General features: G+C 53.6%; 12 protein-coding genes across 12 annotated transcripts; 7 read left to right on the forward strand and 5 right to left on the reverse strand.

The window, feature by feature from the left end:
- Window positions 1-5,922: 5,922 nt before the first annotated feature.
- CC84DRAFT_468740 (uncharacterized protein) lies at window positions 5,923-6,947 on the forward strand. Its single transcript, XM_018186406.1, has one exon. The coding sequence runs from the start codon at window positions 6,079-6,081 to the stop codon at window positions 6,751-6,753; it is 675 nt and encodes a 224-aa protein (XP_018040569.1). The 5' UTR covers window positions 5,923-6,078; the 3' UTR covers window positions 6,754-6,947.
- A 159-nt stretch (window positions 6,948-7,106) lies between these two features.
- On the reverse strand, window positions 7,107-9,138 carry CC84DRAFT_1161190 (WD40 repeat-like protein). The gene is made up of 3 exons (XM_018177673.1): window positions 8,644-9,138; window positions 8,270-8,586; window positions 7,107-8,147 (listed from the first exon to the last, which is right to left on the reverse strand). The coding sequence occupies exons 1-3, from the start codon at window positions 8,895-8,897 to the stop codon at window positions 7,141-7,143; spliced, it is 1,578 nt and encodes a 525-aa protein (XP_018040570.1). The 5' UTR covers window positions 8,898-9,138; the 3' UTR covers window positions 7,107-7,140.
- Window positions 9,139-9,464: 326 nt separating this feature from the next.
- CC84DRAFT_1084267 (uncharacterized protein) lies at window positions 9,465-11,605 on the forward strand (the record flags this gene model as incomplete). The annotated part of the gene is made up of 2 exons (XM_018174045.1): window positions 9,465-9,783; window positions 9,867-11,605. 2 exons carry the CDS (start codon window positions 9,465-9,467, stop codon window positions 11,603-11,605), a joined length of 2,058 nt encoding a protein of 685 aa, XP_018040571.1.
- A 1,050-nt stretch (window positions 11,606-12,655) lies between these two features.
- CC84DRAFT_468767 (uncharacterized protein) lies at window positions 12,656-13,306 on the reverse strand. Its single transcript, XM_018186407.1, has one exon. It carries the CDS (start codon window positions 13,261-13,263, stop codon window positions 12,853-12,855), a length of 411 nt encoding a protein of 136 aa, XP_018040572.1. The 5' UTR covers window positions 13,264-13,306; the 3' UTR covers window positions 12,656-12,852.
- A 253-nt stretch (window positions 13,307-13,559) lies between these two features.
- On the reverse strand, window positions 13,560-14,662 carry CC84DRAFT_1172659 (uncharacterized protein; the record flags this gene model as incomplete). Its single annotated transcript, XM_018179994.1, has 2 exons — window positions 13,560-14,578; window positions 14,632-14,662. The coding sequence occupies 2 exons, from the start codon at window positions 14,660-14,662 to the stop codon at window positions 13,560-13,562; spliced, it is 1,050 nt and encodes a 349-aa protein (XP_018040573.1).
- A 1,361-nt stretch (window positions 14,663-16,023) lies between these two features.
- Window positions 16,024-17,215, reverse strand: CC84DRAFT_1213559 (uncharacterized protein; the record flags this gene model as incomplete). The annotated part of the gene is made up of 2 exons (XM_018182547.1): window positions 16,024-16,964; window positions 17,014-17,215. 2 exons carry the CDS (start codon window positions 17,213-17,215, stop codon window positions 16,024-16,026), a joined length of 1,143 nt encoding a protein of 380 aa, XP_018040574.1.
- An 896-nt stretch (window positions 17,216-18,111) lies between these two features.
- CC84DRAFT_1082215 (uncharacterized protein) lies at window positions 18,112-18,968 on the forward strand (the record flags this gene model as incomplete). Its single annotated transcript, XM_018173970.1, has 2 exons — window positions 18,112-18,165; window positions 18,216-18,968. The coding sequence occupies 2 exons, from the start codon at window positions 18,112-18,114 to the stop codon at window positions 18,966-18,968; spliced, it is 807 nt and encodes a 268-aa protein (XP_018040575.1).
- Window positions 18,969-19,311: 343 nt separating this feature from the next.
- CC84DRAFT_468848 (adaptin ear-binding coat-associated protein 1 NECAP-1) lies at window positions 19,312-20,496 on the forward strand. Its single transcript, XM_018186410.1, has one exon. It carries the CDS (start codon window positions 19,575-19,577, stop codon window positions 20,382-20,384), a length of 810 nt encoding a protein of 269 aa, XP_018040576.1. The 5' UTR covers window positions 19,312-19,574; the 3' UTR covers window positions 20,385-20,496.
- Window positions 20,497-20,564: 68 nt separating this feature from the next.
- Window positions 20,565-21,380, reverse strand: CC84DRAFT_1184313 (uncharacterized protein; the record flags this gene model as incomplete). Its single annotated transcript, XM_018180738.1, has 2 exons — window positions 20,565-21,009; window positions 21,070-21,380. 2 exons carry the CDS (start codon window positions 21,378-21,380, stop codon window positions 20,565-20,567), a joined length of 756 nt encoding a protein of 251 aa, XP_018040577.1.
- A 110-nt stretch (window positions 21,381-21,490) lies between these two features.
- On the forward strand, window positions 21,491-23,639 carry CC84DRAFT_1112291 (actin-like ATPase domain-containing protein). The gene is made up of 2 exons (XM_018175313.1): window positions 21,491-22,393; window positions 22,443-23,639. The coding sequence occupies exons 1-2, from the start codon at window positions 21,906-21,908 to the stop codon at window positions 23,536-23,538; spliced, it is 1,584 nt and encodes a 527-aa protein (XP_018040578.1). The 5' UTR covers window positions 21,491-21,905; the 3' UTR covers window positions 23,539-23,639.
- Window positions 23,640-23,661: 22 nt separating this feature from the next.
- Window positions 23,662-24,506, forward strand: CC84DRAFT_468785 (uncharacterized protein). The gene has a single exon (XM_018186409.1). The coding sequence runs from the start codon at window positions 23,786-23,788 to the stop codon at window positions 24,239-24,241; it is 456 nt and encodes a 151-aa protein (XP_018040579.1). The 5' UTR covers window positions 23,662-23,785; the 3' UTR covers window positions 24,242-24,506.
- Window positions 24,507-25,244, forward strand: CC84DRAFT_468784 (uncharacterized protein). Its single transcript, XM_018186408.1, has one exon. It carries the CDS (start codon window positions 24,773-24,775, stop codon window positions 25,133-25,135), a length of 363 nt encoding a protein of 120 aa, XP_018040580.1. The 5' UTR covers window positions 24,507-24,772; the 3' UTR covers window positions 25,136-25,244.
- Window positions 25,245-25,432: the final 188 nt, after the last annotated feature.

Raw genomic sequence — 25,432 nt, forward strand, 5'->3', positions numbered from 1 at the left:
ACCCACCTACCGCACCTGATTGGCTCGCTTCCAAAGCTAAACTGGAAGCAGCCTCTCTGCTCTGCCATGTAGGCACCTAGCATGCCATGTTGAGCCACGAACACCATGAATAAACGTAGGCTTAGTTGATAATGCATTCTTAGAAGCTACAATTCGAAGTGAATCAAATTACTTGTCAAGACGCAAAAATGGGTTCACGATAGCGCTGTCCCGCAACGAGACCCTATCTGCCGACCTCCAAAAAATATCCCCAAGCTTCACGCGTGTGAGGTGGCCTCGAATGCTTCGGTCACACAAGCGTAATCCATCGTAACCAGTTCGCTGACCAAGGAGGTGGAACAAGACTGGATTGGGATACCTTTCGGGGAGCACGCTCGATCAGAGAGGACAAATAAAAGGATCCATGTTGGATCTGGCGGCAAAGTGCAGATGGTTTGAGACTCAAAAGTGGGCGTGCTTCTGGGTTAAGAACTTTGAGGTGGTATCGAATCGAAGATGATATTGACGATGCTGCTCATGTATACCGTCTTATAGGAGTTACGCGTCAAGCTTGACCATCATCCTCCGGAAAAGTGTTCATGATTCGACGGCGATCAGCAAAGACACTGGTATCCGAGAAACTAGCTGGAGATACTACCGTCACGATTGACCATTGATTAAGCTTGAGGTCAGGACCTTACCCACAGTATAAGGTAGCATCTCTTCACGATGGGGACGGCCGTAGCCAATCAGGCAGGAACCCGCAGACGATGCTTACCTTTTGCCCAATGATGTCGTATGTCGGTAGAGCGTAATACATGAAAGACGTGACCGGGTTGCGGCAAGCGAGCTGCTGTACGACTCAAATTGATTGCAGTCAGGTCGAGGATGATAAGGTGTAGGCAGATACATGCTGCTCTGCATATTGTTCAAGGCCGTGACTATGGTCCCAACGCAGGGTAGATATGGAGTCCGAAGTACGCCGCCTTGCTGAGCCTCGCCTCAAGAATCAGTGCGCCTTTGGTGCGCCTTGAAACGTTAGACATGCACGAGGGTGTGTCAGGCGTGTGACGCGGGCGACGGTGCGAGCTTCAACGGAAGCTTGTCTTGGTTGATGTGTTTGGGTGATACTTCCAACAAAGAGACGCACAATGGTCTTACAGGAAGGTCTACAAGGGGCTGATGCATCACATTAACCTGCAGACGTTCACCACCAGTCGATTGGTACCACACCACCGGTATGATACGAGAACGAGCAACGGTTGCGGGGTTGCATTCTCGCTTGTACTACCATCCAGATTCTTCTCAAACCCTTGTCCATTTATGCAGGTGTCAGCATCGCCACTGCGTCGGTACATTGGGCAATTGGGATCGAGGAGTTTTGCGATTCACATGTTGAGTGCCGCGCCGTATATTCGTATCGGATGCAAGGCAAGCTCCCTATCTACGCGACGAAGCCTAGATTCTGATGACTTCTAGGCGAGGGGGCATGGTGTGGTGAGCACTAGAAATTATCTGATAATGCTGGAGAGGCGGGTAGGCCGGATCTGGGGTGTTGGCCGAACAGGCCATTTCGACGTGAGGGACTGGGGTGCATGCAGGCCTAGGGAGACAATAAAACCACAGATAATAGTTTGGGTTCAAACGTAATTCGCAAGAATAAAGCCAAGCGGAGGAAGAAAAGAAACGGTCCGATGGATTCGCGGAGTAGGTGGGCGTCGGTATCCCACGTTGCGAACGGTGCCTGGCCGTTCCTGAATGCTTCCACAGGTCTGAGCCCAGGAATGCATAAACGGCAGCGCGGTGGCGCTCGGCAGCCGGCAGACATGCTGATAGCAGAAGGCAAAGGCGATTGATGTCAAGGGGCCAAGCCGTGCTGACATCCAAGAGATGCAGTTGATATGGATGCGATCAGATGAAGTGAGATGCTCCTGCAGGTAGGCACTGTGACGTCGCCACACAACGACAGCAGAACGCGAGCGTCCCCTCACAACGCAGGACCGGAAAGCAGCGGCGTGCACAGTCGGCGGCGGAGAAAGACAAGACACAAGCACAGACGTTGGTTGCGATAAGGGCTACCCCAAGTTTACTCGAAACTATGTTCAAGGCGCCGGCCGAGGAGAGATTGGCAGCAGGGCACCCTTGTCTAGCACCGCCACCCGAAGAAGCAAAGCGGGACCGCAGCGGGACCGTTTTGGAGGACCGCAGAGGCGCATATCGAGGTTTTGTGCGATGCTGCACGTTGACGGGTGCGTCTGATAGTTTGAGCGCCAGGTTGTATCCAGCGAGCGGGCGGCACCGCCTCGCCGCCGGACAGTCTGTCGCGACATTCACCGGGCGATTGTGCTCGCCAACTGCTTGTGTTACCCCACGCGTGCCCGCTGTCAACCGCTAGCTCTGTCAATCCACGTCCTCTACACAACCCTCGAAGCTTTTTGTAGCGCACCCGACACCTCGACATTGTGGACGACGACACGTTGGGCCTTGGACACACTGCAGATGCGAGCATACCGCCTGTTCTAAGCAGCACAAGGAGCGGCCGCCCGGCATGGCTGGCTCAGGGTAGGCGCACCCCCGGCACAGCAGTGCAACTCCACCGCGACCCTTTGCTCACCACGTGCCAGGTCGATGCGCGAGACGTTCAGGGCGCTCAACACCACCTTCGCTGCCCCGGCATCCCCGTACCCGCTTCCCGAAGAGCTCCGCGACACCATCGACCGCTTCCTCGAGAAATATGACGCCATCGACGATGCCGATTCCCAACGCTTCCACGACGAATTGCTGTCCCTCTACAACAAGCATGTTGCTGCCAATCCGGACAATCTGGGACTGTTCCTTAGCGTGTTGCGCGCTGTCCGGCCGGCGCTGACGGGAGAGGCGCGGCTCGGCGAGTGGTGGGACCTGGTGCTCAAGCCCACGATTGACAGCGTAGGCCATAAGAGACGCGAGGTGGAAGACGCAAAGGAGCTACTGCTGAGCTTTCTGATATACGAGGCAGACGAGGACAAGGACAAGGAAAAGGAGAGTGCGCGGCTGTCCGACCTGTTCCTGCGGGAGACGTTGGACGTGTACCTTGCGCGGACCAAGCTGCCTTCAGAACCCGAGCATATCGCTTCTCCCGAAGACGACTACGTCTCCAATGAGGTCGAGTCAGTGCTGGTTGCATTTGGACGGAAACAGCCGAAGGAGCTCCTCCTTGCCGTGGACGAGCTCTTCGTTCAGAAACGATACCGGATCCAAGCCCTCATTCTGCTCAATGCTTTTGTCCGACTCCAGACGCCTCACCTGCACGTGGTCCTCGAGACGCAGCTCATACAGAATCTCGAAAAGTGTTTGCTCATCGACACCTCCTCCAGCGTCGTTGGCCAGGCCCTGGTCGTGCTTATCATGTTCTTGCCACACATCACATCTGCACTCACATCTGATCACCACCTTCCACGGCTGTTTCTTATATACAGCAGGCTAATATGCTGGGACAAGTTTGGCAACCCAGGTGGCATAGCATCGGCTGATATTGCTCTGGAAGACGATGTTTCAGACAGCTCAGACGACGAAGAGCCCGACCCGTCATGGGAGCAGCTGCAACACGCTCCTGACCATGGCGAGTCAACTCCACCCACTGCACTTCTGCACTACTTCACCTTCCTCTACGGTCTTTTCCCACTGAATTTCATGAGCTTCATACGGAAACCTAGGAAGTTACTAAAGTCGATGAACTTTCCTGGCGCAGACGACTTCGACCTGGATCCTGATTTGCTCCATAGTAGAACTGAGCCCTATCGACGGGTGCACCTCATGCATCCTAACATGTTCTCGACCACGATCGAGGACGAGTTGACGGAGAACAGGTGGCTCGATAGCGATCCTGCGGACGTAGTCATCGAATGCATGGAATTATGTGTAGCTGTCTCTACCACGCTCGATGACCCTGGACCACCTCCCACTTCCAAGTTGCCTGATCTTCCTGTCCCGCCCGTTCCTGAGTCCGGATTTACTCTCGATGATGGCGCAACTGCAAACGATGCGACAGTCAGTTGGAGGAACACACAGTCAACAATGGTGGCGTCTTCGGCAACAAGTCAACCAGATCTGACGGAAGCTCCCGAGCTTCCAGAGAATGCCAAATCCGTCGCATCAGCCTCTCCGCTATTGCAGTGCAAACACGTGATCGAGTCGCCAACACTCCCGCCAGCAAAGGAGACACCAAGGAAACAAAGTTTCCTTTCTGCACCCTCCGCCGCTCCACAACGTCTCACTTTGCAAACAGCCAACGCTGGCAACTTCGCGCAGATCATTAGTGCCCCAGGATCCCCTACGCATCCAGACTTTCAGAACCTGAGCATGGCTGCGTTACAGAGGGAGATCATGTTACTCCGAAACGACCTCAACTTTGAACGGTATCTCAAGGCTCAGCACAGCGCTCACATTGGACAACTACAACGGAAGCATATCAAGGAAGCTACTGCCGAAGCCGACACCCAAAATCTCATCAATACCAATAAGACTCTGAAGGCCAAGCTTGCTAAGATGAACGAGCAGTATGCCCAGCTGAAGAAGGAAACTCTTACTCGTCGCAACCAGACGCAGAATTGGGAACGCGAACTCACCGGAAAAGTCAAGTCGTACCGAGAAGAGAGCAAATCACGACAGGGCGAGGAAGAGACCCTTCGCTTTGAGCTGAAGAAGGTTCAAACGGACTTCGAACATCTGAAGAAGATCGTGGAGAATGCAGAGGCCAAGGAACTGCGTGCTAAACAACGTACTGAGGCACTCGAGTTCGAACTACAGGACTATGGCAATATGCGACAGGAGCTTGATGCTGCGCAAGATAAGATCTCTGAGTTTGAAAGCCAGGGCAAGGAGCTACACTCGCTCATCCTGCAACGAAACGAGCTACGCAACGACTTGGAACTTACCCACATGCGGTTGAACAGCCGGGAACTGGAACGGGAGCGAGCCGTTAAAGCGTATGAACGGCGAATCATGGAACTTGAATCGCGACTGCAGTCTGCAGAGAAGAGTGCTATTAAACCCGGCCAACTTCCGCCTTCCATGCAACAAATGGTAGACTCCGTTATCGCTCAGAACAACTCAAAGATGGCCAACATGAAGAAGATGTATCAACGTCTGCAGGAGCAGAAAATGGAGCTCGAGATGGAATATCACGAGCTTCGTGGCGAGCATCAGGCTCTTCTCGGGCGCCTGCACCATGCCGAAATGGCGGAGCCCAACGACGCGGAGAGAGACGCATTCAATCGCAACTTTAGCGCTCGTTCAAGTGAAATGTATGACAGCAGGCTCCTTCCTCCATTGACAGCCGACATCTCCCCCGGCTATGATGCCTATGGCCAACACTTGTCACCTACGTCTCCTGTGAGCCCTACTTCGGGTGCATCTCCGCGGCAGCCACGCTTGGACTCCCTAGCACGGCCCCAGCACACCTATGGACCGGACTTCTCCGGACCCTATGAGCAATCCTTGAACGCCCTTTTCGAGAACCAGACCCCCCCAACGCTTGCTCATCAATCGAGCGGCAAGAGCGAGCATTCGGCGGAGACGAGTAGCAGCAAGGGTGACAAGCGAGCCAACTCAGCCGTGAAGGCGGATCCTCGACCTTTCTACGGCGGCCGTGGTAAGTGTTCAAGGCACATTCATCGCAATGTCTCACGCTAACTTTTCTAGGCGGCGCACAAAACTACTCGAGCAAGAAGAAGGAAACGAAGGATCCCAAGAAAACCGCCGAGAAGAAGACCGGGGGTTTCCGAGGGCTTAGGAACATCGTGTAGTGCCTTCATGCCTCACGATATCTTTCACATACGTTGCGATCCAAGGATGCTGACTGCTTCGCCAGCGAGACGCGAGCTTGGCTTGTCGACCGATCCAAGAAGAAATTTGCCCTTTTCATCTTTGCAGAGACTATTGCGTTTCCACGTCCATGAGCATCAGCATCTCACAATGAGTTTGGCGGTCTGGTACACTCTTTGGGTTGCCCCACCACACTATCAGGACAGCTTTGCTTACCAGGAAAACACGGCGTTGAAACGATGTTTGGGCGGCACACTCGTTAGCATTGCACGGCGGGACCTTTGACGAGCGTTCATGCCTTTCTTAGTCTGTGCTTCTTTCTTGTGTGCTCTATTCGTATCACATTTGCTTCAGAACATGCATGGACTTGCTAGTATCCATCGGACACTGGTACTATGCAGCAAGCATGTCAAGAGATACAAATCAACTGCCGGCCTGCATAGCCGATGCAGCTTTACAATAGCCATCACATGCTTTCTGCACGATGTACGGTGTGCTACATTCGCGGTACATTGCTGTGGCATACCTTTCCCCGATTGGCGGTCACTCGCATTTGCGTTTCACAAGCATGTATATCACGCACCTGCTATGATGTGTGTCAGGCATCTGCGGACAGATCAGATCCTGCGCGTGCCGCTCGGATGGATAAGGTGGAGGGATTGTCGACGATCGTGCTTCTGGTGTGTAGGCGTGGCGCGCAAGATGAAGGCGGGTGATGGACTTTTGCTTTTGGCCCTGTGGAACGGCAGTCCTGCACGCCGTACGTTTTGGCTGTGCCCGCGGCGTCGCAGCGAAGTTAGGATGGCGACGGCATATCCACAGGTCGCACGAAAAAAATACCCCACAGTGCTGCGTCTCGCTATGTTGCTTGTTTGCACTCTTCCGTCCCCTTTCCTGACAGACGGCAATCTCCGAGAACCCTGGATGTATCACCTCGCATCCGTCAATCGGTCTCATCGATTGATCTGATCGATTCAAATCGCATCGCATCGAGTCGAATGATTCGTATCGATCATCGTGCATTGTCCCTCTTTCGGTCCTGCGTGCAGGACGTGGGCGTAGGCGTAGGCGGCCGGGGTTAAGGCGGGCGTGGGGCGTGGGGGCTCGGCAGGGCTGGGCCGCGGTGGTGATAGGGGAGGGGAAAACAAATGAGGGGATGCTGCCGGCCCAGTTCTGAGTTTGAAGTCCTTACAAGGAAAAACATAAAGATTGGGGGAAACTTGGGACCGAGTCAGTGGTGCTCAAGGAGTGGGGCGTGGACGGTTGGGGTTGGGGTCGTGGCGTGAGCTTGGGTTGAGGGCATTAGGTACGGAGGAAACCCTAACCTACCGCACCACACAGTCATCCCAGAGACCATCAAAAGACCTCCCACAAACTGACCCTCCCGTCCTTCGCTCCAGCAGCAACCCAGTGCTTCATCTGCACAGCCTCCTCCCTGTGCCTCTGCAGCTTCGCCAATCCCGTCTCTCTCCTCACCACTTCCGCGCCTTCCTCCAGGGCCTTCTGCTCCTCCACGGGTTTCTCCACGTCCTCCTGTCCTAGTACTACTCCGAAATCCACCGCATAAACACCCTCCTTGTGCCACTTCAACACTGCAACCTCCTTCAGCGTCTTCGTGCTATAAACGCGTACACGACTGTCCCATCCGCCTGTGACTAGCAGTCGGCCGTCGGAGCGGACACGAAGGGATTGCTGTCCTGCGTGTTTGGTACTAGCGATCTTGTGCGGGGGTTGGATGGTCACGGGCGGTGGGGATCTAGGGATGGCTGCAAGGTTCTGCTGCGGTGGTGCTGATGCGAGGAGAGCAGAGAGGCCGGATGAGCGGCCGACTGGTTTTGAAATATCCGAGGGTGATTTTGGGTTGGTGGGTCGGCGTGTTTTGGGAAAGGACAGAGGTTCGGCTGGCTCCGTGTCACTGTCTACGGGTTCGGATGACTTGGGAGATATAGCAGCTGCGCCGGGAACTGCGCCGGACGAATTCGCTGTACGGTCATCTTCAGTCAATTCGTTGATATTAGCTTTCATGTTTTGATCCAAGTTATTTGCAGCGGAGACGGAATTTTCCGGAGACGCGAATTCGACATCGTCATGAGGTAGATGGGGGATGCGGTGCGCAGCTATGATGGCATCTGCAGATGACGAGAAGTAAGTCGAGCCATCAGGCAGCGCATCAATGGAAAGCACGGGCTGGGTATGAGGCTGGCTAAGGTAAATGGTTTGAGCCACACTTAGTACGGCATCTCGTACTCCCGTCCGGTTACGAGGTATTCGATGCACGGCTGTGAAGCCGCCTTCGTATCCAGCGATCACCAGAATATTGTTCGAGGGTCGATGGTGTACGAGCTTTACGGCCATGACCATACCTGCAGTTGGTTAGTCCAAAGTCGTGATTTCATCACAAGAGCCGGTTGTTATTGGATGGTTGCGAAACTCTCGCCAAGACATTGCAGTCGATGTAGTCGGCGAGCAAAAGCGGCAGACTCACCTGTTTCTGAGGTGTTGATCCTTGGCACCGCGCATATCAGCTTCTCTTCTGGGAATTGATAGACTTCAGCCTTTTTATCGTCGCGTCCTGGGACGGCGACGTAGATGGTTTCGTTGGACGCGGTAACTGAGCTTGCAGCATCACTTCTCTGATAGCACATTGTGAAAGCGCAGAAGTTGAGCGTGTTCACCGGGAGAGTGTGTAACAACCACGGCTTTGGCCTGTGTGTGTCTGCTCCGTCTGCGGGCAGCACGGTCGAGTAGGCTGCACATCCGCCTCTCAGCTGCCATATGCGCAGTGTGTTGTCGCGTCCATGCCTATGAGATGATGTGCATCAGCGACCGTGCTCATTGGTCGGAGGGAGATGAACGCACGTTATGACTTTCTCTGGGCCCCATTCGGCGGTGGCGAGGATTGCAGCATTGTGAGCCTTCCACACAGCCAGAGGCCGCTTTGTGTCTAATTTCCAGCAGACGACCCAGCCGTCGGCGTCGCCCGTGAGCAGGCACGTGTTGCAGCGCAGAAGCTCAACACTGTGGACTTGGGCAGTGTGGCCGCGGAAGATGTAGCTGGGCTGGGCGGGGTCTCGGGCGGACTGCTGGCAGTCGACGTCAACGGAAGCGGGCATGCTACAGAAGTCGTGAGGACGATTGCATCGACAGGCGAAGATCAGGGAAGCCGGATCGACGCTGGGTCCAGGCGTTGCGTCACGCACGGCTGCGAGCTCCTGCGCGGCAGAGGGCGGCGCTAGCTCACGACAGGCGCACGCGTGTGCTGCGGGCGGCTCTCATCAAGCCTGCGTAGCTGAACACGGCTGCTTCCTCTCGCAGGAGCACATCAGCACCTGGACGTGCGTATTGGGATCGCTTGCAGGCAGGGTTGGGGCTATTTTAGGGCTCGGCTTGGTTGCAAAGGATAGAGGAGGCGAAGCCAGTTCCTAGGCTCGGCTACAGCTGCAACAAAACTGTATCGCTCCCCACACCCTGGGCCAAGCTTCACGCACCTCTCTCGTCGCCGCCAACTGCAAGCACCCCGTGGAGCCTGCACCGTCTCTTCCCGCCGTCGCGCTGCTCTAGCACCGCTCCAGCATCGAGGCGCGTCGCGGGCGCGGCCACTGCGCGCGTCTTGCGCCCGCGCATCTTCTGGGAAAGTTGGCCGTGGCTTGACTCGGGTCATCTTGCCCAAGCGCAATCCAATGGCAGGTGCAATCGCTCTTGCCATCCAGGCAAACCAACATGCCGCCATTGCAGAGCAGCAGAGCGCCGACCACGACATCCAGCAGCCAGACGCCCTCTCCGAGCACACGCCGCCCGCCCAGGCAAAGGGCAAGTCGGCAAAGTCCACCCGCACACGCACCGGCTGCCTCACGTGCAGGGACCGCCATCTCAAGTGCGACGAAGGCTCGCCCAGCTGTCAGAACTGTCTCAAGTCGAATCGAGAATGCAGAAAGGGCATGCGCATCAACTGGATCGACACCCAGGTCAAGGCCCCGCCCCATCTCATCCCGCCTAGTGGTAAGTGCCCTCGGTTACACTTGCATGTACACTGTACATCAGACCACGTCCTCTTCACCGTGACTAACATGTGTCATCTAAAGACAACTGGGTCGTCGAATTCAAGGATGAGTCGCGCAAGACTGCCTCCGAGTACATAGGGGGCCTTGAGTTGTACCCAGCACGTGGTCCAGCGCAATCAGCAAACCGCAGCTTCGAGCCGACTACCTACCAAGCCACGTATGCCCATCATCACCGCATTTCTAATTACTCGGACATGGCATCCGAGTACGGTTCTCAGGGCGGGTACGCTCCTATGCGATCGTTTCAAAATCCTCAACAGCACCAGCTCGCTCACTCAACTCCCTCAGACAACATGAGCGCACAGGCCTCGGTCAATGCCTTTATGACGCCCAATCCCGAGGACCATCATTTGTCTCGCGCTGACCCCCGAGATCTGCAAGAGCTTGATGGGCCGGACTATCTCGTCGACCAGGAGGAGGTGCTGTTTATGCAGGTCTTCGTTGAAGAGGTGGGCATTTGGATGGATAGCATGGACGCCAAGAAACACTTCTCGCGCCAACTTCCTTTCCATGCTCTGAAAGAACCCATGCTACTAAACGCTTTCCTAGCCTCTGGCGCGAGACATCTTGCGCTGGTTAACAAGCGGTATAGTCAAGACCGAGCGCTGAAATACTACGACAAGGCCACAAAACACCTACTGGACGCATTGCAGGATCCAAACCGAGATACGGTGCTATGCGCGACCACAGCCGTTATCCTGAATGTCTACGAAATCATGGGTGAGCGCGCTCTCCAACGCATGAACCATATTGCTGGCGCCCGAGCTCTCATCAAGGAGTGTGGTTGGAATGCCCGTTCGAGCGGTATCGGTGCCGCATGCTTCTGGCTCAATGTTGGCATGGAGCTGCTCAGCTGTTTGCATTTCAACTGGCAGGTGGCATGGGATCCTGATGAATGGGGCATCGATATGAACCTTGAGCCTGAGACCGAATCCGGACGAGAGGAAACTTGGACCCACCGCATCGTATACATTGTCGCCAAAGTCTGCAACTTCCGCGCTTCAATACCCCGAGATGAGGAGTCTGCGAAACAGAGTGCGCAAGCGCGATACGTAAAGTGGCTCGGTCTCACTGAGCTGGCTGACAGGTGGAACACGTGCATTCCTCGGACGATGCACCCCATGGCATATCTGTATCCTGGGCAGACGCTCTCCGGCTCATGCTTCCCCGAGGTTTGGCTGATAAAGCGAGCTAGTATAGTGGCACGCCTGTTCTATCACACCTGTATGTGCTTGCTAGCGCAAATCAACCCTCTCCAAAATTCGCATTCTCCGGAGATGCATCAAATGCTTACCGAGCACTCGCAACTCATCTGCGGTATTAGCGCCCACGTCAAAGACCGTGGTGTTGCTTCCGTAGCCCTCCGCTCCCTCCATATCGCAGCCGAGTGTCTCACCCGCCGAGATGCTCAAGAAGAAGTCCTCACCATAGTCGACAAGATCCGCACAGAGACTGGTTGGCGTGTAGGCTTCATCAACGATGAGCTCAAAGAGAAGTGGGGATGGAACAATCAGGAGCATCAGCCGGTACAGGCGCCACAACAACAGCAGGCACCCCCACCGCAAATGCAATCTCAGCCACGCATGTATCCCATGATGAATCCCTTGGCTGGCGTTGATTTTAACAACGCTCAGCACCCGTATCAGGAACACTACATACCGCCGAACATTAATATCATGCAGCAGCAGGATTTGTTGCAACAACACGGGGCAGCACAACAGCACCAACAAGCTTCGAACAACACCTATCCTTACTACTAGGAAGATAAGGCTTTTGAAATGAAAGACGTTGGTTCACACTTGGATCCATCGTCATTTTCAGAATTGCAATCTTGAGATTCCGATCCGGGCTCTTCGTATCCGTCCGGCAACAGGTCGTCCACGCACCGCACAGACTCTGGCTCTTCGGCAAGTACCATTGAGGCGCGCTCAGCGCCTCCGAATTGGTACTTGAAGGGACTCACGACATGGCGGAGAGTTGATCTGCGGGCGTTTCCGTACTTTGAGAACGGGTGACCGTTGCTAGTCAACATGCACTTCTCAAATCCGGATCTGTTCCACCAGCTTCACGGTGCGCGCTATCCAGCACGACTTCAGTCTCCACCACCTTGTTCGCTGAGCTCACAAGCGCAGCTCTTCACCTGGGAACTGGATCACGATACAGCCTCCAAAATTCTTGGGGACGATACCAGATCGTGCTAGTCTAATCGTTGGCAACAGGCCGGCTACGGAACGACCTTCTTTATCTTTACAGTCGTGTTTCTTGAGGTGAACGCAGCAAACAAACCCGCATCGCACCTCCCTTCCAATGACTTCTGTTTTTTTACCGCACACTATTGTACAATAGGTACCTTTCACTTTCTCACCACACGCAATTTACCTGTCTCTTGGGAAGAAGAAATGGGATACCACGATGGCCTCGGCCTTTTGCACTGGCGTTTGGAAAAGCACACTTCAGCGTCCTTGGTTTGTTTTGACTTTTTCTGGCGACATGTCGGTCGCGTTGTACTGTTTAGGGCGATACCTTTGCTGAAGCTTGGGCGGTTGTGTGAGTGCTATTGTATCACGTGGTTTGCACACTGGCTGTTGTGTTGGACGTAATCATAAAGTGGGAAGGAGTTGATGAGAAAGATACATGGATAGTGGAATGAAGGAATCAAATAACGTTGACACAATGTTTGGTTGTACTGTGGTTCATGTGATTGTTGGAGCTTTTGCGGTATCGGGAACGCTCTGGAGAACTCTCATCCTTGGATTGCTAGCCTGAGTGATTCACTGAACGTGGAGTGCAAAGGAACATATGCTAGTTCAACCGGGAGGAATGAAAAACTTTGGAGACGATCAAATGCTGTAGTCGCCCTGTCGAGCTAACTGACAGATGTAGACTGAGTCCGAATGGAGTACAGTACTACCTCTTTCGATGCCATGTGTACGTTGTCGTCCTCCGAGTCGAGACGCCAAATTAGTGCAAGGAAACGAAATTTTGAGACATCACATTAACCGCATAGTCAACGAAGCCATGTCAAAACTGTACCGGTTCGTTTGGAGCCAGAGGAGTGGAAGCGGAAGATCTCATCAAGGTCGGCGCGCGGGCTGGAGCGACCTTTCGTACTGCGATAGGTAATCTGGATGGGCGCCTCTCGGACTAGCGTCATTCCGTAAATATCGTTTCGCAATTCTGGCAGAAGTGTCAGGAATGACTCGCCCTTTCCCTCGTCGTCGCTGATACGACCGGTGTGCGATGGATTATCCATACTGCGTGATTGAATGTCCTGTGAAGATGTCGTGTTGATGGGGGAGAGTAAGATCCAGACGATGTAGAAATACTGTTTGCTGAGCTGGATGCTCGATCTGATGGTTTGAGCGTTGTTCAACGCACGGAGCCAATACATTTGTCGCAAACCGAGTGGATTGTACATCAAGACAAGAGGAGTAATTCAAGCAACAAACGTATAAGGAAGGAAGACAATGGTGTCTCGTAAACGATAGTACTCCAAATTCCTCGAGAAGAGATTCTACTGAACAATAAGATGACAGAGAAAGGAAATGGTATCTCTCAAATGACAGTAATCCAGAGCTCCTTGCCGTAACATACCCCTGACAACCTAAACTCCACGCTCAAACGCAACAAAAGGCCGAGACCACCTCAAATGAACACCGTGGAAAGGAAGCACTGTGAGACGGCAACGACTAGAGAGCGACAATTTGATCCCACTCAGACCTGTGACTCAATCTTCGCTTGCTCCGGTCGTATCACAAAGTACCTTTCTTCGTTTCTGTCATACCAGGCCTCCACAACTGGCATAGGCACACTCTTCGCACTATCAACCCTCGTGAGACTCTTGTTCATTGAGTGCTCCTGTCTCGACGACGAATTGCTAACTAGCCTAATTGCCCCATCCGGCCTGCTGAATCCGTGCTTCCTCACGAATGTCCTTAGTGAAGGCAAGCACACCGCCAGGATCGACGAGACAATCTCGACCAGCGCCCACACATCGATGGTATGCGTGATGCTAGCCCGTGGGACAGACTGCACCAACTTCAGGCAGATGAAGCGCACGAGCGCCGCGAGGATGGAAATGCTTCCCATGAGGAATATAAAGGCGAGGCCGGCGCGCTGTGTGCGGTTGAGCTTGGTTGCGAGGAGCGTGCTGATGGGAATGCTAAGGATGACGATGTCGGTGGCAATATTAGTGAACGTGGATATGGTGACGCTCGACATGCTGTGCACAGCAGAGCATAAGTGCTCGCCTGGAGGCGGAGACCAGTTTGAAGATATTGGCGTGCACCAGAATGCTATGAGGAACATGTGCAGCAGGAAAGTTGCCGCGGTGAAAACACAAGCTGTTGCAAGCCCAACTCGGGCTCTTCTACCCTGTAGAGAAAAGATACTGTAATAGAAAGCTAGTAAACAAGCTTTCGCGCTCCAGAGGCTGATGTAGATGAAAAAGAGGCTGATCCAGGAGACGTAGAGGAGGTGGCCTGACAGTGGTTCCGGAACGCCATAGTATAGTGTTTCTGGTGGAGCGTGCAGGTATCGCATGCGAAGATTGTTCTTCCATGTGTTTATGGAAATGAGCACGCAGCCCGAGAGCCAGGCGAGGACAAGGAAGCTGTCGGCGATGTTGGATGCGATCGTGCTGAGGCCGCGATTTCGTGTCCGCATCGAGATGCGGATCAGAATTGGGACAAGTGCCACTGTCATCAGAGTCCAATCAAGGGCGATGAAGCCTCCTTCGGAAGGTATTAGCTGGTATAACTGGCCGTTCGGAGAGCGGATAGCTTACTCAAAGGCATGTCAATATCCGTGTAAACCATCTTGTATGATTAGGAAGGCCGACTAGTGCGGTTTCTGGGGACAACCTTGAGTTAATGACACTAAATCGATGACAAAGTCGTCCTGTGCTGATCTTGTTGCGTAGTATGAGAAGGGCAAGGATCTGCTTTGCGTGTATAAGAACACCGGCACTAGGCTGAGAGGTTATCAATGTCGGATGACTATCCTTCTCTTGCACTTACGAAAGGCGACCCAAGACGCTAAGATATATATTCAGCCCACCACCATGGTGTAATCGTCGGCAGCCACGTTCATCTTTTCTCGCCAGCTCCGGTTTCAAAGCTCCGGTCGACTAGTGTCTACGAGACTGAACACCCTTCGCAGTAAGGTTCCCAAAGCGTCAGTGACCGCTTCACCTCCACTTCGTTTATCGACCAATACTGTCCCAGCTCTTTTCTTTTCATGCTGCACGTAAGCAATCAAGCTTTTTACCATCCCCGTTGTGTATAAGCGCAGTGCTAAATCTGATTCGTGGGGTGTACGTACAGGATCGCCTACCCTAGCTCCCGTGCGCCAACAATCCTCAGCCCCGTTAAGTAAGCCGCAGTCTTGAAAGTCAGCACAGAAATAGCTGTCATTGCACGGCAAGCTCCGCGTTCGTATGAATGTCCGTTCCATACGACCTGGGCTGGCGTTGTACTAGTCATGATGCTAAATTGGAGAACGGTGAGAGGCCATCGAAAGATGTTGACATCAAACCCTAGAGGAGGACTGCGCCGGAACGTCATCAATGATGGGCCACTGTGTGCTTGGTGAATATTGGCATTGGTTGACGGATAATTGCGGCCTGTTTGCTGATACCACTTTGCGAATCTTGCCTATAACCTTTGGATGGGCTACTAATCTCGCCGGAAACAGTAATGATCGAAGGTTCTAGACAGGCCCAGTGTAATTTCATTGATGAAGGGTTCAATCGGAGCTGGACCCCACAGCGTTCGCCCCAGCCGTGCGTTGGCTACCGCTAGTGTAGAAACTGCGAGCGACCTGCAAGACCGACCATAAAACAAAAATGCATTCTATCAATCAGTGAGCGCTTGGTGCAAGCACATGGAGCTATAAGGCTGAGACCATAGGATCGCCGCTCTCACCACGGTTGTATACTTCCGAGGTTACTAGTATAAGCCCATGGGGAATGTCCGCGTAACTGGAAGATTACACGCGGCTTGATGTGGAACACTAGAGTTGGGTTGAAGCAATAACGGCCATGCCTGCCGACTGGACAGTTTCAGATGGCTGTAGGTATATACATTTACGAGGATTATTTATACAGCGGGCTGTTCTCATTGGCCAGGTTTGCCGGTAGAGTTCCCGGAAATTGTACAAAGAGTAGTGGGGCTGCTGGCTACTTGTTAAGTACCATCGCAACAACGGCAGCAGTTATGACGGCACCAGCGGCAGCCCCCTGAAGGATGGCGACAGTGTAGTCTATCCTCCGCATAGAGATCGTACGTTCGCTAATAATATCTGTGGCGATGTATGTGATCTTGTCTTGCCATGACTCCGGCGTAGATGCGGGCCTACTTCGAACCTCGTTCTCGATTCTAATGGACTCCAGCAGAATTTTATTTTCATCTGTGATTAAGGGCGTTGTTGACTGAACGCCCGGAACTTCGGCTGGTTCAGGCGAAGGCGTTGTGAACACAGGTGGTGCTTCAGTCATCTTGGCTGGCTGTTCGGAAGAGGCATTTAGGTCTTGTTGGACCGGAGATGCGGTGTCATTAGTGTCCACGGAAGCTGGGCTCTTGATGACGGATTCGCTCAATTTCTCGACCACCTCCTCGGCCCCTTGCGCGACGATCGGTGTGGCTGCAGCTGTCAAAGGTTCCACAACAGCAGGCTTTTGGGCCTCCAAAGCGGCTCTGATCTCGCGCACCATCCTACGCCGCCTCCAAGGCTCAATCACTATCATTGTCGCCAACAAGAGGAAGATGTTGAGGCCCATCAGGCCGAAGGTCACCCATGTACTGTTGCGTCTGATGGTGTCACTCCAGATCTGCTCCTCGTGGTATTGTGCACGTTCACGCTTTTCCAGCCGGGATCGCGCCTCTTCTAGTGCATTTTCGGCTTGTGCAATGGAATCTTTGGCTTCTCGTACGGCCTGATCGTTGATGTGTTCGGATCTGATCAGTGACATATATCGCTCGAGATCAGAATCCGACCAGGAGTGTTTGCGTTCTAGCAGTGCGACGACTTCTTTCTGCGCTGATGTCTGCTTAGAAAGAGCGACATCGAGGGCTTGCTTGGCTTCTTCGATCGCGGCGCGGCGGGTTTTCACGAGTTTCTCTACATCTTCGTTAGCCGTAATCTGAGCCTTTTATAGCTGTTGTCCTACCTTGGTCCTTGATCTCCCGCTTCAGAGCTTCAATGCCAGAATAGTCTGTCCCTGTGTATGTATTGACCTTGTGCGTAACCACCGCGAGTTTGGGTAGGATATCGTCCATTAAATCCTGGAACCGCTTTGACAGATCCCACCGTTGAGCTTGGTGATGCGACGGCAACTGATCCGCTGCTACGCGCTCAATGTTATCTTTCATTGCGTCTCTGGTAGGCCCGTTACCGTAGTTATCAGCACTGCTGGTCCTTCCGTTCATCGATGGAGGCGCGAATTTCAACGAGGCTTCGGCGACATGTGGCGAAGGACTGCTTGGTGTTCTCGGCGCAGCAGGTGTGGTTGAAGATGCAAGCTCAATCACATCCGGCAGCGACTTCTTCTGAGGTCGGGCCTGCCGTTCCTTATCCTGTCTTTCATTTTCCAGCCGTTCTCTCTCGTGGCGCTCCTTTTCCTGTCGTTCAAATTCTTGTCTTTCCTTCTCTAGCCTCTCCCTCTCTTTCCTTTCGTTTTCTAGCCTTTCATTCTCCAGTCGCGCCTTCTCTTGCTTTTCCCTTAAGGCTATGTCTGCCCGTACTCTGGCGAGTCTCTCCTCTGGAGATTCGTTGTCTGGTCTCGACTTTCCATCGTCCGAAGGTTGGTGCAGGCTACGGCGATTCGACGCAAAGGATGGCCATTGGGGGTGGCCACTCGATCGAAAAGCTACGGAAGTTCGGCACTGGCATTGTAGACACACCGAAGACGCTCGAGAGACGGACTTGACTGCATGCGAAAACGATCGTGTTGGACATTTGGACGCTCCAGGACCGGCATTGGCGATTAAGGAGCGCTGCGCTCGCTGAAGCAGCGGCCTCATTCTTCAGACTCAGGCTCACTCACATCGGACGCGTTGCATAGCCGCCCGCGGCGGAAAAGACGAAGCTCCTCTGAGCTTTGACGCGCCGCCAAGCCACATTGTCGATCTTACGCTGGGCCCTTCTTCCGACGCGCGGGATTCCGATTCAGGCTACGCCGCCGACTTTTTCTCAACACCTACATCATCACGTATTCTAGCCATATCTTCCGGTCACTTGTAAACCTCACAGTCCATATTTGCCAAAGATGGGAATCCAAAATGCCGCAGCGGAATTGCCCGCCATGAAGTCCAACCCCAAAGTTCGTGTCATCTGGCCGTTCCGACACTCGGAATGCTAATCGATACAAAGTTCATCTTCTTCACCGACTTTGATGGCACCATTACGCTACAGGACAGCAATGACTTCTTGACTGACACAATCGGATATGGCAAGGAGAGGCGCCGTAAGATGAACGTGGAATGTCTGGAAGACAGGATCTCCTTCCGGGACTCTTTCCGCGACATGATGGACAGTGTGACCAAGCCGTACAGCGAGTGCATCCAGTACCTGGTCGACAATATCAAGCTGGACCCTGGATTTGCCGAGTTCTACCAGTGGTCGCTCGAAAACAACATACCTGTTGTTGTTCTTTCATCTGGCATGGAACCCATTATCAAGGCACTGCTGAAGAAGCTAGTCGGGCCCGAATCAGAGAAGATGCAGGTTCTGGCAAACAACGCAGCACCCAGGGAAGGGAAGTCAATGGATGAAGAAGGTGGATGGGAAATCGTTTTCAGGCACCCGGAGAGTGGTTTCGGACACGACAAGTCCATCTGCCTGCGCCAATACTCATCGCTCCCGGATGACGTACGCCCAACCATGTTCTACGCTGGAGATGGCGTCTCAGACCTGTCTGCAGCTCGCGAAACCGATCTGTTGTTTGCGAAGAAGGGACATGATCTCATCACCTACTGCGCTCGGGAGAACGTCCCGTTCACAGTTTTTGCAGACTGGACCAACATCTTGGCCAAATGCAAGGATATTGTGGAAGGCAAGACTAGCGTGAAGGAAGCCGCTCAACAAGGCTTCGAAGCATACAAAGCTGGCGCCGCTGGCATCTAGCCTACGATCGCATGATAGTGTTGTCTGATGCACTGAGAGCGAGCATTTGCATTCCGATTAGATCCGTTCCAGGAGCCATTGTTCAGAACACATAGATGATAGACACGATTGGCAAGATTTCATAGACCGCAAGCAGCATAATGTCCATTCTCACGCAGCCAGAACTTTCTTCTGTTTCAGCGTCCACTTCTAGAAGCGCCTCCCAAGGAGGCCACGTGATGGCGGGGTATCTGGGCGCTGCATGTGGAGAGGTTCTACAAGGATTCCCTGCATCAAGCATTGCATTGCCAGCACATACCGACTCGTTCCAGATTTGGATCTGCAAGCAGGAACATCTGCTCCAATAATCCACTGGACACGCCCATTTGACAATTTCTCTGTGCTGACCCGACGAAGCGCTGCTTCGAACATTGGTCCTGACTTCTCCGCAGCACGGCCACGGCCAGTCTTGCTACCCCGCCAAACCTCCTGAAGGCGCCCGCGAACTTATTTTCCACCGACTGCGGTTCAAATACATCGACGCGTTCCCTTTCGCACTGATTGCATATCATCTGCATCCATCTTCACCCCCAGTTCCTGTCGATACGCGATTGACCGACCGCAAGCATGAATACCGATCCCCTCACAGGCGAGCCCTTGCCCCCAACCGCCATCCAGCGCATCCTGTACCTTGCGCCAAAAGTCCATGTCTACCAGATCCCACCCCTCACCTCCACAAAAGGCTACCAAGCATCATCCTGGACAGCCGACCCCAAGCGCCAGATCTTCACCGCGCGTCTCCGCATCCTCGAAACCTCCATCCCCTCACCCACCGCGACCGATGACACCGCCGAGAAGGTCTCCACAACGCTGCTGCTCGAGGACCCTTCCTCGGGCCAGCTCTTCGCAGCCGCGCCTTACACAGCACCAAACGTAGTCGAGCAAGCTCTAGACAGCAGCCGCTTCTTCGCGATAACAGTAGTAGGCGAGGGACGAAAGGCGGTACTGGGCATGGGCTTCGAAGAGCGCACCGAGGCCTTCGACTTCAACATCGCACTGCAGGACGCGCGGCGCGCGCTTGGGTTCGAAGCGAATCCCAACGCTGCGGCGCCGGGGAGGAAAGCAGCCTCCAAGGCAGCGGAGGAACCGAAGCGCGACTTCAGCCTCAAAGAAGGGCAAACGATTAGCATAAATTTGGGTGGGCTCAAGGGCAGACGGGAACGACGGGAAGGCGATAGCAAGAGCCCCGAGCAGCCGAAGAGCGAGCAAGACGCCTTATTCAGCATCAAGCCACCTCCTGGGAGCGGAGGCGGCTTCCTGCCTCCGCCGCCAAGCGCAAAGAGCGTGAAGGAGGAGCGGAGAAGGAGTAGACAAAGCTTCGAGCCAAAGCCGGAAGATCTAGGATTCGATGATGGGGAGTTTGGCGAGTTCCAGTGAGGCCGCTGGACTTGTAGATGCCGGTTCCTACATGCTGCATGGAGCATAGGCTTGCATTATTGGCGTTATGGAGGTCATCTATGGGCTGGAACTGTATTTGACTTGGAGGTGTAATAAGCTATTCAGAATCGTGAAATAAGGCCCGAATGCTGGGTATCATCGAGTGTGCACCGGGTGTCTTTAAACATATATCCATCCTTGTGCTTTAGCGTACAGCTTGTTGATGTCTTTGACCAGATCCTCCGGGTCGCTGCCATCGTCGCAATCCTTCCATTTGCCTCCATCTCGCACGCACCGTGTCTTGTCGTTCAGTCTAACTGTGCAGCTAGTCTTCACGCCTAGTTCTGCGCTCCGCGTCACGCTGTCTCGGAGTAGACCCATCCCGTATGCCCCATCATCTCGGCTGGCGCAATCATTGAGCTTCTCAAACTCTATGCCATACTCCAGCGCACAGTCCTTGATCAAGCTTGTGTCGGGTATCTCCTGGTATCGAAGCGACAGGCACCTTGTGAAACCTAGGTAGATCTTGGGGTCTGGATATTCTGCAGCGGCGCATAGCTCGAGGATATTTCCGAGGCATTCAGTCTGGCCGTGCATGCATAGGACGCCGTCGTCCTCGGTGGTTCTACGGACAAAAGGTTAGCATCCGAGGAACGAGCGCGCTGTTCGGTTGCGAAGTACTTGCTTCCCAATGTAAGACAGCTTGAAGTCGACCTTGTCTGACACGTTTGACATCGCAGGCACGACCAGCTTCTCTATGCAGTCGCGTGCGTCCGGGCATTTTGACATGATGTGTATTTCTAGTGGTACCATTGATGCTGTGTCCTCGTGCGCGTGCTTGTGTGTGTGGCGATGCCCGCATTTCCATGTGCCTGATAGCCAGAACAACCCCAAGACGAGCGCGAAAGCAAAACCATGGTAGCGACTGAAGCGTTTGGCTGGCACCTGGCGAGGTATGGGCTCTTCCGTCTGCGGTAGGAGCGATTCTTTCTCCATCACGAGAGACGAGGACTTTGGTATGGGCGGCATATCCGGCTTCTGGTGTTTCGCGTCCAGGTTCCGTGCGGGGGTTTGTGAGGATCGCTCGCTGTTGTCGCAGTTGGCCTGATGATGCCATGCCTGCAGATACCGGACCATCCCGCGCTAGCGGCTCAAACCAGCAAGGCGCGGTGCTACCAGGCACAGTCCCGCGGCAGAAGCGTGGCAGCACGAGCGCAACATACAGACCCCAAATGCAAGGAGCCGGAGAGCCGATCACGGCGCAGCTACGCAACCGATGGAGAAATTTGCCCTCTCAAAGCTCGCCATTTACATCTTGTTCTCATAGTCGCGCGCCTTCCTATTCCATCAGAAATCTGTCTCAAATAAAGACGCGCGGCTGAGTCTGCTGTAGCTGTGATACCCCCTTAGCCTGACTCAGACAGCTTTGCATGGTGTGGCGCTGCACGCTTGCCTCTCTTTCTTGTTGTTCTTGGTTTTCCTTGCCATTGCGATTGAAGCTTTACTTCAGATAAACCAAACATGGCGAAAGACTTTGCAGGAGAAGCTTCTCAGGCCATTGCAGCTTTCACGCACTTCATCAACGAAGAAACGTTACTCGACCTAGCCGCCCGGTTTTCGGAGGTCTATACACATTTGGCAAAGACGTCATTGGAACACTTCTTAGTCACGCCTGTGACTGCTCTTCCGACAGGCAAAGAGAAGGGCAAGTTCATCAGTATCGATGTTGGTGGGAGCAACCTCAGAGCAGGGTTCGTGGAGCTGACGGGCGAAACTGAACACGGTGTACATCGCTCAATAGAACCAAACGAGAAGATCAAGAGGTCGTACGACAAATCATGGCCGATTGGAGAGCATTTAAAGATGGACCAGGCGGAAGACCTCTTCGCGTGGATAGGGGATTGCATTGCTGAGGTCATCACGGATGCGCTTGAAGATATACCTGCGTCTGTCGAGGCTCCGTTTGGCGACGAGCTTCTCCTCGGAATTACCTTTAGCTTTCCTATGGCGTGAGTCCTCCCAATAAACCCCATCTTGTAATATCACTCACTGAACTAGACAACAATCCTTGTCAGAGGCTACTTTGTTACCCATGGGTAAAGGTTTCGCAATCACATCGGATCTAAATCTAGGCAAGATGCTGAGTGCTGGATATTCTCGACATATCTCTCAGCCTCACCGAAACAGTAACAGGAGCCATGCCGAATACCTTTCATCGAGCAAGACAACCGGATCATCCCGACTTCCGAGAATACGAATAGCTGCAATTACGAACGACACTGTGGCCACCTTTGCTTCACTGGCGTACGCCGTCAAAGCGGCGCCCAACAGTCGAGTTGCGATGGGGCTTATTGTGGGAACTGGAACAAATGCTACCGTCCCGATGTCACTCACCAATCTACATCCAACCAAAAGACATGACCTTGCCAATGGAGAGTCAGTGGAGACGGTGGTCATCAACACTGAATGGACCATACGAGGCACTGACAAGCCGTTGGTAGAACTTGGCATCAAGACCATATGGGACAAGACTCTAGATGCCAATTCGGAAGCTCCAGGATTTCAACCGTTCGAATATATGACCGCAGGGAGATACCTTGGTGAAATAGTACGGCTTGTCTTCGTAGACTTGATAGCGAGGGATTCGGGTGCAAATGTGCCTGCTTCGCTAGAGACCAAGAACGCCTTGCAGACGAGGTTCCTTTCGGAGGTCGTAGCAAGAGCGGAGGAAAAGACGGTGACAATTGAGCTTGAGAAGTTGTTCCCGTCAACAACGGAAGCCTTCTGGGCCCCTGTTCGCGTCAAACTGCTACGAGACATTGCATACGCCGTGCAACAGCGCTCGAGTGCACTGATCGCCGCAGCCTGCGTTGGTCTGCTGGATTGCGTGCACGACATCCGCATTGACCCACCTGCGCGAAATGGTCACGCTACTACCGAGGACAGCAAGCCCGAAGAGATTGTGATTGCATACGCAGGCTCAACCATATCACAGTACCCGGAGTGGCTCGAGACGTGTCAACGCTGGATTGACATTCTGGTGGCGAAAGGGTCGGCTGCAAACGCGTCGAAGCGGGTCATCTTGCGGGAGGCACTTGATGGAGGCATTATAGGAGCCGGTGTGCTCGCTGGTATGACTGATGAGATTGCATAGAGTGCTTATAGACACCGTGAAGGAGACTTTCAGTGATCATGAAGACATTGCATAGACATAGATATATAGCCCGCGGAAAGAGCCTGTTCAAATGTACGACCACTTGCATGGGCCCCACAAAAGTCAATTCCTGACGTGGGCTCTCTCGCAAGCACAGGCAGGAGCGTTTTGACAAACGGCAGACGCGCTGACGGGCAGTACGGCGACGGCCCGAGTGGTTTCCAGCGTCGCACTTACCGCGAGTTTAATGGTTTCGCTCTGCGTGGTCTCTGCTCTTGCTAGCGCCGCTTCCCCGACAGTTGCGCCACCTCGAGCACGATTGAGTGCTTTCCCCGGAAATCATCGTCCCTACTTGAGTCCCTTCATAACTGCGGGTCGTTTCCAATATTTAACGGGCAGTATGGCGGTCATACAGCTCGGATGGCTTCTGCTCGCCCTCGTCTCTCTGACCCGCATATCACTCGCTGATGTCCCCACCGATCTGCCGCGACTTTATTATACTGGCAAAAATGAGCTCCCGTCGAGCTCTCTTCTTCCGTGCTTCAAAGGGTTCATAGACGATGGGGGACGTGTATGGCTGCTGTTTGGCTGGAGACTACTGTTTGGAGAACCAGGCCTGCTACAACAAGTACAGAGCGATAACCTACCAGAAGGGCTGTACATCCAGCGAGTATGGTGGCGCCAAATTTCCGCGCAAGTGTGATACAGAGCAAAGTAAGGCGGACTCTGTGGGTTTGGTTTATTGCAATGGCACGAACGGGACGCCGAAAGACACTTGGGTAAGACGGCATGACTGGTTTGTGGGAGGTGCATCTGACGTGGAAATGTCTGCCAACACCCGGATAACTGTTTCACGCCAGCTTCAAATTGTCCCCTCTCTGGATTCGCAAAGTGGGACCCAAGACTCGAGATCACGCGTACAACGTACTGCTAGAACATCAAACACGACCAGAAGTGGGTGGCTTTCGAGGACAAAATGGCAATAGAGTCTACAGCGAGCCTGCCCCAGCCCTCATATGTATCGGCGTGGTGGGATGCTCATTCCAATTATTCGACTCGTTGGCACAGCGAGTTGTCTCGTTCGCAGACGGTTCCGTACATATCGACCAAGCCAACAGACTCCCCGTTGAATACGACTACATCCGTATCTGGATCCGGTGACCCGACCTCGTCCAGCAATTCCACGGCAGTCTTGCATGAAGAAACATGATCGTCAAGTCGAAACAAGATAGGCATGGCTGTCGGGTTAGGACTGCGGTTTCCTCTGCTCTTGGCCATTCTCGGATTCCTCATATACTGCATACGAAAACGTCGTAATAGAGGTGATGGAGACCAGCCATGGCCGGGCAAAAATTCGGGCGACGGGGCAGGAGAGAATGAAAAGATCAAAGGCTCTACCAGTGAGACATACGATTATCCGACCAAGGCAGAGCTACCTGCAGACGAAAAACCAGCTCAGATTCCGGAGATAGAGGGGTTCAGTGTTGGACCTCACAAAATGCCAATGGCGTCGCCTCTTCTCTCCACAGACTCTGGCAAGGACCATGTCCGTAACCATCGAGTCGACAACGCTCCGGTGTACGAGCTCCTAGGTTGAATGCCTGTCTGCTTGTCCTCTTTGTAGAGTTTTTGGCATTGGGCATCGGAGACGAAGCAAACCATCGTGCACACTGAACACTGCAGCCAATAAACCTGTGGTGAACAATGGAAGTTCTCGTGCGGTGCTAGAATCAGAAGTGGATCTTGCTGTGGGAACGCGTCCCGTGGGCGATCAATAGTATGGTCAGTTATGGATTTGCAAATCATTGAAAATGGATGCCTGGCAGAGCCCAGGCTAGAGGTCTCATCCTAATCACACTCTCGAAGCTCCCTTGCCCCGCGAAACGTGTCGCAC

The sequence above is a fragment of the Paraphaeosphaeria sporulosa genome (genome assembly GCF_001642045.1).
Source record: "Paraphaeosphaeria sporulosa strain AP3s5-JAC2a unplaced genomic scaffold CC84scaffold_2, whole genome shotgun sequence".
Taxonomy (NCBI): Eukaryota; Fungi; Ascomycota; class Dothideomycetes; order Pleosporales; family Didymosphaeriaceae; genus Paraphaeosphaeria; species Paraphaeosphaeria sporulosa.

What these genes read in the sequence shown, in the direction of transcription:
- CC84DRAFT_468740 (XM_018186406.1), top strand. Translation starts at nt 6,079, where the DNA reads ATGCCTTTCTTAGTCTGTGCTTCTTTCTTGTGTGCTCTATTCGTATCA.
- CC84DRAFT_468767 (XM_018186407.1), bottom strand. Translation starts at nt 13,263, where the DNA reads ATGTACAATCCACTCGGTTTGCGACAAATGTATTGGCTCCGTGCGTTG.
- CC84DRAFT_468785 (XM_018186409.1), top strand. Translation starts at nt 23,786, where the DNA reads ATGGTTTCGCTCTGCGTGGTCTCTGCTCTTGCTAGCGCCGCTTCCCCG.
- CC84DRAFT_1161190 (XM_018177673.1), bottom strand. Translation starts at nt 8,897, where the DNA reads ATGCCCGCTTCCGTTGACGTCGACTGCCAGCAGTCCGCCCGAGACCCC. An exon ending in GGCCCAGAGAAAGTCATAAC is followed by an intron (nt 8,587 to 8,643) that starts GTGCGTTCATCT and finishes ATCATCTCATAG; the next exon opens with GCATGGACGCGACAACACAC. An exon ending in GATCAACACCTCAGAAACAG is followed by an intron (nt 8,148 to 8,269) that starts GTGAGTCTGCCG and finishes AACCAACTGCAG; the next exon opens with GTATGGTCATGGCCGTAAAG.
- CC84DRAFT_1112291 (XM_018175313.1), top strand. Translation starts at nt 21,906, where the DNA reads ATGGCGAAAGACTTTGCAGGAGAAGCTTCTCAGGCCATTGCAGCTTTC. An exon ending in ACCTTTAGCTTTCCTATGGC is followed by an intron (nt 22,394 to 22,442) that starts GTGAGTCCTCCC and finishes TCACTGAACTAG; the next exon opens with ACAACAATCCTTGTCAGAGG.
- CC84DRAFT_468784 (XM_018186408.1), top strand. Translation starts at nt 24,773, where the DNA reads ATGGCTGTCGGGTTAGGACTGCGGTTTCCTCTGCTCTTGGCCATTCTC.
- CC84DRAFT_468848 (XM_018186410.1), top strand. Translation starts at nt 19,575, where the DNA reads ATGAATACCGATCCCCTCACAGGCGAGCCCTTGCCCCCAACCGCCATC.